The sequence below is a fragment of the Cavia porcellus genome, unplaced genomic scaffold (assembly GCF_034190915.1).
Source record: "Cavia porcellus strain 051 isolate PalLab524CR breed Dunkin Hartley unplaced genomic scaffold, mCavPor4.1 scaffold_2, whole genome shotgun sequence".
Taxonomy (NCBI): Eukaryota; Metazoa; Chordata; class Mammalia; order Rodentia; family Caviidae; genus Cavia; species Cavia porcellus.
Window position 1 is genome coordinate 112,318,845 of NW_026947485.1, and position 8,636 is coordinate 112,327,480.

General features: G+C 50.7%; 1 protein-coding gene across 2 annotated transcripts; it reads right to left on the reverse strand.

Moving 5' to 3' along the window:
- Window positions 1-633: 633 nt before the first annotated feature.
- Odaph (odontogenesis associated phosphoprotein) lies at window positions 634-6,868 on the reverse strand. 2 transcript variants are annotated; one of them, XM_063235109.1, is made up of 2 exons: window positions 6,609-6,868; window positions 634-2,398 (listed from the first exon to the last, which is right to left on the reverse strand). In XM_063235109.1, the coding sequence occupies exons 1-2, from the start codon at window positions 6,830-6,832 to the stop codon at window positions 1,990-1,992; spliced, it is 633 nt and encodes a 210-aa protein (XP_063091179.1). In that variant the 5' UTR covers window positions 6,833-6,868; the 3' UTR covers window positions 634-1,989. The 2 variants fall into 2 exon arrangements, with proteins under 2 accessions (XP_063091179.1, XP_012998802.1); XM_013143348.3 differs by having other exon boundaries at window positions 634-2,366; window positions 6,609-6,741.
- Between the last annotated feature and the right edge of the window lie 1,768 nt (window positions 6,869-8,636).

An 8,636-nucleotide genomic window follows, 5' to 3' on the forward strand; every position in this document is an offset into this window, starting at 1 on the left:
CATGTCAAACTATTGCAGAGTTTCAAGAATAGTATAAAGAACTCTCATATCCTCTCTTCAGGTTTATCAACTGTAAAAACCGGTCCATCATAGACATTTTCCTTAATAATTTGGGACTTAACTGCAGAAGTACTACTCCTTCACCCTCAAATGCCTCAACATCTGTTTCCTAACAACAGGGTATCCTGTTTAGAATGGTGGAATTTCGTCATTGGCTGGTAAATCCTTTCTGGCCATCTCTCCTCCCCTTCCCAGCCCCAGAATTTGATCAAAGGTCTCATATTACTTTTTTATCATCATGCCATTGTGATTGCCTTCACCTCAGTCTTTCATGACATCAATTTTGGAAGACACTAGTTTTGAAAATCCTTCTGTTGGGGTTTATTTGATGAGTGACCATAGCATGCATGTGTGCATGTGTGTGTGTATGGGGGGGGGAGGTGACAGAGCTTCAGACCGCAGCTTAATCCTGCCTCAGGACGGAAGGTGCTTAGTGATGGCCCTTTCCAGTCACTTCCCTCCATTGCTTCCCAGCAGCCACTGTTAGAAGGATCATGTCTGCAGAACAAATTCACTCTGAGCCATTCCCCACTGAAGGCCATCCCCCTTTTTATAACACCTGCTGGGGATCACTGCATTTTAAAAGTGAAATTTATTAACCCAAAGGAACGACACAAAATGATTTCTTAGTCAGAGAATTTCATACTCTTAATCCCAAGGGTGGGCTGCTCACTGCGCCTGCTACAGGGCCAGGCACCGTGTGACTTCGCCTGAAGTCACAGAGGACTGGCCTCACTGGTGACTGGACAGCAGGCTGCTTTGCAGCGCATGCAGCAGGGGATCATTTCGGGTCCTCTCTGCCTGGGCTTTGCCCATCACTCAGCAAGGCCTCCGAAGGGGCTAGAGTTCAGAACTTCAAAGAGTTCACCTACAAGAGTCCTTGAAACCAGGTGTGATGCTGCTGCCTGGAATCTTGCCACTTGGGAGACTGACACAGGAGGATTTCTGTGAGTACAAGGCCGGCCTGGCCTACAGTGGTAACTTGTCTCAAACAATGACCAAAAAAATCACAGAAGTCCTCGTGTTTAGGGTGAGAATGCCCAACTGAAGCCAACTGGTTCCAGGCAGCCAGGGCACTATGAGCCTCAAGGACATAGGTGTGTGTGGGTGAGCAGGGCAGGATAAAGAGCAGGGGCCGAGCCAGAAGGGGATCCATGAGCAAACCTTTCTGCGTCCTCACCTTTGCCCAAAGATGGCTGCCATGGCTTGGATCTGAAGTGTTCCCCAGACCTCAGGAGCTAAAGGCTGCGATTAGCTGGTGGACTTTGGGGGAGGTGATCAGGCCAGGAGTGCTGACTTCCCAGGTGGGTCGCCCATCATCTCATGGTGGCCTTGGGGCGGATACACAGAGGAGGAAGCTGAAGGGAACAGTCATGGGGTGTGGTAACCTTAGATAACTCCTGCCTGAAGGCTCTTCCCCTCTTCTTTCTGGAGGGCGGCTTTCCTCCTCACCTCCCACCACATGCTCCACCTCCACCAGGACCGAGCTGTGGAACCAGTGGACTGAACTGAACCTCAAGGATTTGTGAGCCAAAGTTTCCCCTCCTGTCAGGTGCTATTCTCAGGAATTTTGTCATAAGGGTGAAAAAGGTAATTAACACAATGGTACCGTTTTAGTGTGTCCTGAGCAACCACAGATCAACTAATGTTTATTTCAGAATAGTTTCTTAGGCTGGGGATTTAGAAGAGAGGGCTGATTCTCCAGGCTCTCAGTGTGGATTAGAATTATTGGAACATCCAGTTTTAGGATTTTATTCGCATTAATTCCCTGTAGGATATGAATGAGATAGTTACTGCCCTAGTTTGCAAAGATCCATTGTCTTTGAGGCTGCCAGGGAGAAGGATTTCCAGCCATGGCCATCGAGATGCTTGGTGTTCTCATCCCATAGCTCTGGCTGTGAGAAGGATGTGGACTCTTCCCAGGCCTTGTCAGAGGCCAGGTCTCCTCCTGCTTCTCAAGCTCAGGCTTTTCCTCTCCTCAGTCTCCTCTGATGAGCTTTCCTCGCTGAGCTGTGTTCCCCAGAAATACCGCCCAGGAGCCAGGCAGCGGCGTGGCCAGAACCACGGCTGTCCCAGGAAGTGGCGGTTGCAGTCCGGAGGGAGGAAAGGTCTGCCTGGGAATCTGGGGGGGACCCTAGGCCACTGTGGGAAGAAGAGCAAGGGCGATCTGGATGTCCTCGTGACTGGCTGGGGCCGGGTCACCAGGCTCCTTGTGGCAGGTGGCGGTGTGAGCGTGAAGATCTGGCAGTCTGTGGGGCCAGCGTTGAGCTGTGCACCTCCAGAAGGCACAGCCAAGCCTTCTGCTCCTGCGGAGAGGAAAATGCAGTCAGCAAGCAGCCTGAAAGCAAAAGCAGAGGAGAGCGGTCCTTCAGCGGGAGAGGGAGAGAAGTGGGGAGAGAGAAGCCCAGACACCAGAGAAGATGTTTGGGAGCAGTGATGGGAAACACAGGAAGCACAGCCACCCTGAGACCTGGTGTTCCATCCTGGGCCGAGGAGCTGGAGGAGTGAAGTCCTCTGCATGTGGAAAGGCTGAATCCAAAGCCTGGGCAGCCGGCAGGTTGGTCAGCAGACTCTGTGCACGAAGCCATCCTGGCAGAGCCAAGGAAGAGCCGCGCATACCCCAGCAATGCCGATGGGACTGCAGAGGTGTGCTGAGCAGATGTTAGACAGGAGAGCACACAGACTGTGCAGTCCACTTACAGACGTTCAGGTGAAAGCAGACCAGGAAAACACTGCTCCGCTCCGAGCTAGGGTGGGTACTAACTAGGAGGAGGAGCAGCCACAGAGCTCTTTAGCAGCGTCCCATACGTGATCCGGTGGCTGCTTAAATGGACTTGCACTCTCTCTGCTTCTCAACATAGCAGATGATTCACTCTTACTCATTCTTGTTGATAAGTTTGAACCTTTGGGATAAAAACTACCCAGAATTCAGTCACTAAGGGAGAGGTCAGCCTCCCTATTCACCTGCATCATGACACTTTACTCTCAGACAGGATTTACATAAGATTCTTTGGGCTACTCAGTAAATTGCTGCTAAAAGTAAATGCACCCCTCCTTGCATCTTGGACTCATCCCACTTTCTGGACCCTGAGGTCACCCTCAACCCAGAGCACTGGGGTGCTAGAGTCTGCCAGTACAACAGGCAGATTTCCTCCCTGGGGACTTGAGATGGGGTACATACTGGTCCCTTCCGCATCCAGGAATGTGGGTAGGACCAACCCATTCTTCCAGGAGACCCAACACCTGGGGATTCATCAGGTCGCTACTAGGTAGCGTAAGTGCTCTCCAGTGTGGCTGTCATGGGGATGGATTTAGCAGCTTGTCTCAGCTCAGAGTCAGGTCCACACATATGTGGGAGCCAATTCCATGTAAGGTCACTACCTTCAGCTGACTTAGTCTCTCAGCAGTCCTTTCATTCATCCTTGTACCACCTTCCCCACCTCCATGATCTTTGCCATCGCCTCCAATCTCCTCCAGCTCTTTCCTTCATTCATTTGAAGAAGCCCCTGCACCTAAGTATATCACTTATCTGCTCCTTTCTGCTGGAAAATGGAGGTGAATGTCTTTGGTTCCTCTTCTGTCTTTAGAGATGCCCCGTGACTGTCATGTGGTGGTGTGTTCCCATCTCACTGCACTGCCCTTGGGACCATCTGGTAGACTGCTGTCTCCTCAGCCCTAACCCAGGGCCTGCTACACAATGAGCTGATCCAGAGCAATTGGTGTTCCCAGTTGCCAGAGGTCCCCATGCCCGTCCTCTGGAACAGTGAGATGTTTTCCATATTTCACACCAACAAGCCACTCAAAGCATGGAAGCTGGGAGATGGGAATTCTGCACGCCGAAGGACACTGACATGGGCCAGCATCAAAGCCTAGATCAAAGGCCTCCAGAGAGGCCCAGCAGCCTGGGATTCATCAGCGCAGGTTGCAGAGCCAGGCGTGGGCTCGGTGCTTAATAACTGACCATGAGCAGCTTCCTTAATCTCGCGTCTTCCTCCTCCTTCATACCATGGAGGAAATAATGGTACTTGTCTCATCCGTGTATTGAACTTATTTGAAATAGGATATCTCATGCCCTGAGAGCATTGCCTGAGGCAGGGCGCACCCTGGCTTTCATTAGCCACAAACATGAGGGAAAGATTCAGCCAGCCAGAGCCCCTCCTTGGACCACTCTGGCCATATCATTTGCATGATTATGCATGAGGGATGAGATGGAAGGGCCCAGAGCTTCTAGAACAGGTCCTCCAGGGACATCAGGGGCTCCTGATGCTGCTAGTCAGAGCCAGGAATGTTCCAATTTAAAGCAGTGCTCAGTACAAGTTTGGTGAACTCAGTACAACAGGCACTGAGTGCTCCTCTCTGTGTATTTGTGTGCTACTCAAAAAGGATTTAATTTCAGTCTCAGGACATTTGCAGCAATGACTTATATTTAAAATTGGAATGTAGCACAACAAACCCAGAATAGAGCTTGAAGTGTGGATGTCAATTTTGAATGGGCTTATTATAGTCTAGACATGAAAGTCAGAGCACATAACACCTGGCACTTTGTAAAACGGGTAATGATGAGAAAATCTTTTTTTATAATTACCCGTGCTCTGTGGTTATTTGGGCAGACAATAACAGGTTTGTAGTGAACTATAGTGACTTTTAGAGAAGAGAAAGCTTTGTTCCTTTTTGTTGTTTGTTTGGCAAGCTTGTTCTTCATATTTAAGTCAAGTGCTCGACACACAAAGTCTTAAAGAAATTTTGTTTCCGGAGTCAGAGAGAGAAATCTCAGCAGTGACCCCTGCAGCCCAGCTCCGAGGTCTCCTTTGAAGATCCAGCATTTGAAATCTCAGACAGAATCCACAGCCTCTACCCACTCTAAGCTGAAGTCAGGCTGTCCAGGTCCTCAGCGGGTCCCCTGCAGCGGGTTGTGTCAGATGCAGAAATGACAGACTCCCACTGCTGCCCGTGGAGGAGAACAGGCTGTGAAGTGGAGGTGACATGGCAGAGTGGGGTCCCAAACACCCGGGAGAGCAACGAACTTCTGTGTGAGCTCAAAGGCGTCGGGGAAAGCGTGTCACTTAACATAATGCGTCCTTGCTTTTCCTTTAGAGTCTAAAGAGTTAAATGCTTTACTCAATTAGATTTGTTTTTTTTTAACTTTTTAATGAACATTTAATGGCTTTCTGTTTTTTTTTTTTTTTTTAATCGGTACCAGGGATTGAACTCACGACCGCCTGCTTGCAAGGCAGGTGCTTATGCCGCTGAGCTAAATTCCCAGCCCCCACTCAATGAGATTTAGAATAAATCTCTTTCTCTATTGAATTTAAACTTAGACATTGCTAACACATGTAACTACCAATATGGCATGGTTGAGTTTTGGTAGAAAGCAGGCCGAATGTTACCACTTGGAACAGAACTGCAACACACAGAGGAGAAAGGAAGAGGAGGGAGAAGGAGTGAAAGAGTCTGAGGCCGTGTGTGCCCTGTTTGAGGACCTGGGACGCAGACAGGCGCTCCCAGACTGGAGCCAGGTGCGGGTAGGGAGAGATGACCCTGAAGGACCGATCGACACAGTCAGGCCCAGACCGCAGGTCCTGGCTGGGGTTTTAACTACAAACAGCAGAAATCTCAGAGGAGCAGGGCTGCTTTGGCTAAGGGTTTTCCAAGCCTCCTAGAGAGCAACTCCGGCTCTGTACCTCTTTCCCATGACGTGGAAAGGAGGAGGACAGCTGGTTCTTTTTAAAATATCATATCTGGATGTCACCTGTGAGCTGGTGACAGCCGAGGGGCACCTCGGGACCAGCAGATGCTGGCTGTGACCTGCGCCCTCGCCTCCTGCTGGCTGGCATTTGTGTATGGGTCTGTGGGAGGCTCAAGGTGTCCCATAGCCAGCTCTGACAGCCCCTCTCCAGCCTGTTCTGTGCTCTTGAGGATAGCAAGAGGGAGTCAGGGCCATTTGTGTGTCTCTAGTCCCAGCAGCATGGAGTTTGAGAGCCAGAGTGAGCAGTGGGAAATGCTGGCCTCAGGCCCCAGAGAGCTCAGGCCACTGCGAGATTTGGCAGTGGGACAGGGAGGGTGAACAGGAACAGTGGAGAAATCAGTCTGGGTCCTCCTAATAGGAAACCCATGCTAGCACTCGCTGCCAGGGTCAAAGCCCAAGAGCAAACAGAGCCCAAATAGCTTTTGCATTTAAACAGCTGACCATGCTGCAGGCGATTCAGTCAAGGAGGTGCGTCAGCCCTAAAACTGTCATATCCAGGATTTGTGCAGCATTCCCAGTGGGGAGAGCGAGCCCTCCACGATCACACACATGGTCCTGGCCCCCCTGAAGTGGTAAGTCCTCTGACACAGTCACTGCACTAGGTGAAGTCAGAGAGGCTGTGCCTCTGAGACCAGGATCTGGGTCTTCAGACCACAGAGCCCAGCCCCTCTCTCTTCACCCCAGAGGCTTCTGGGGGCGGGGAAAGGCTTTCAGAGATGGGCTGTGTAATCACAGAGGTAGCTGCCTGCCCTGAGCCTTGTTAATTAGCAGAGCCACATGCCAGTAAAAACAAAGCCCTTACCTTGTGCCACGGATGCTGCCAGCCAGCAGAACAGTGCCCAGCGGGAGCAGCAGCGGCTGAGAGCCATGGCTCCTCCAGTGGCCACCGCCTTGACGTGGTGTGGCTTTAAAGGAGAGTGGGTGAGTCACGCAGCCTGGTGCTGGTGGTTTGCATTGGCAGGTGGACCTCAGCCACCAGGCTGCGGTGAGGGTGTGAGGAGGCCAGAGATTCCAGACAGTGCTCATCAGCCAAGTTCTCCAGGTGACAGCAAACCTCACTCATCTTCGTAGGCTGGGCAGCCGCGCCCTGCTTGTGCTTCGGGGGGCCCCCTCCCCACCCACCACCTCAGTCTCACATCTCTAAGCCAGGTGCAGGGACTCAGGACCACTGCCCTCCCTGCAGCAGGTGATGGGGGGACCCAAGGTCGCCCCCCAGCTGTGTCCCAGAGGCCAGGGCAGCAGTCAGAAGACTGCCTTCCCCACGGGCCTTTGGGGTCACCGTGTAAGCAACAGTATAACATAAGGAGAGAGAAAGGGCTGGCTCCCGATACCCTGTCAGGGGCATGTGGTGCCCAGCTACCTTCCCAGGCCTCACCCCTCAAAGCTGCAACACTGCTAAAAGCCACAGGCTGGTGACCAAGCCTTCACTGCATGGAGCTCGGCACATACCAAGTCCAAGGCCTGGGGCACACCTCCTAGGCGAGTAAATGGAGGTAATTACTAAGTAAGAACAGCTCAAGTCAGAATTTCTTCTTTTTGGACTCCATCCTCCCATCACTCAAATGACCTCCACTTTGGATCTTCCTGGATAGCACAGAAAGACAAAAATGAACCAGGCCTGGTGATGCACATCTGTGAAACCAGCGGGGGAGGCTGATGCAGGAGGATCACCACGAATTTGAGGCCAGCACGGGCTACATAGTGAGACACAGTTTGAGAGAGAGTTGATGCAAATAACAACAACAACAAAAAAAAAAAACCAAAACAAAAACTAAGTAATTTATTGTTTTCTATCTTGTTATGATTGATACCTTAAATCAATCCAAGAAGTTTAGAAGTATAACTAAAAGGCAACCCTGAGCAGGGCTCTTACTTTGTAAATATCCTCCTGTGCAAAAAAGGAAGGCAAGGAGATTCTGTGAGTGCTACACCTACCCTGGAGTAGGTGTCCTGTACACAATACAAGGAAAGGAAAGGAGGCTTGTTTGTCCCTTCTTTTGCTCTGGCTGCTGCCTTAAAGTGGTGCCCCGGGGCCGTGCCACCTTGCCTTGGAGCCAGCTGGTTATGGATGGAAGCCTCCACAAACTGTGAGCTAAGTAAGCCTTTCCTTCCTTCATTTGGGTTGTTGGGTATTTTGTCTCAGCAACAAGAGAAAAGTAACCAAGACTTATCTATTATCTTGAAATTTATAAAATAAAGGAACAAAATTCTAAAAAGAACAAACTTTTAAAAACCTCAGCAACAGAAAACCCTCACATTTGCACTTGTGTCCAGAACCACTGCAGGCACGTCCTGTGGGTTTGTGTCCTGGAGTGAAGCCAAGGGCTCAGTGGGAGAGACTTAGGCCTGAGATTCCTGCTGATTTGGGAGCTGGGAGCTGCAGTGACATCATGGCTTGGGGTCTGCACATTTGACTGTTCAGGTCACATGTTAGGCAATGAGATGAGGTTACGGCCAAATTACGAACCAATGTTTCTATATTACTTGCTTGTTTGGTTTTTGGGAAAGGGTCTCTATAGCCTAGGATGACCTTGAGCACACAGGGATCCTCCTGTCTCAGCCTCCTGAATGCTAGGATTATGACTGTGCCTTACCACACTTGACTAGACCATTTTTAAGTGACCTAGGTATTAGTGTCTCAGTTGTAGCTTTGGAACAGATGGACACATATTTGTGAGAGGAGCCACAAGGAGACCCCTGCTGGTCCCTCCTGTCTCTGTGGGACGATATCCCATGGTCCTCTGAGGGAAAGAGGTGTGGGTAGGTGAGTGGTGGCTTTACGTGTGCATCTCTGTCTCTGTGCTCTTGGATCTGTGCGGGGACACTGTCC

Coding starts and splice junctions, on each gene's coding strand:
- Odaph (XM_063235109.1), bottom strand. CDS start 6,832: ATGAGCACTGTCTGGAATCTCTGGCCTCCTCACACCCTCACCGCAGCC. Junction 2,399..6,608: donor GGCAGCATCCGTGGCACAAG/GTAAGGGCTTTG, acceptor TTTTGCTTTCAG/GCTGCTTGCTGACTGCATTT.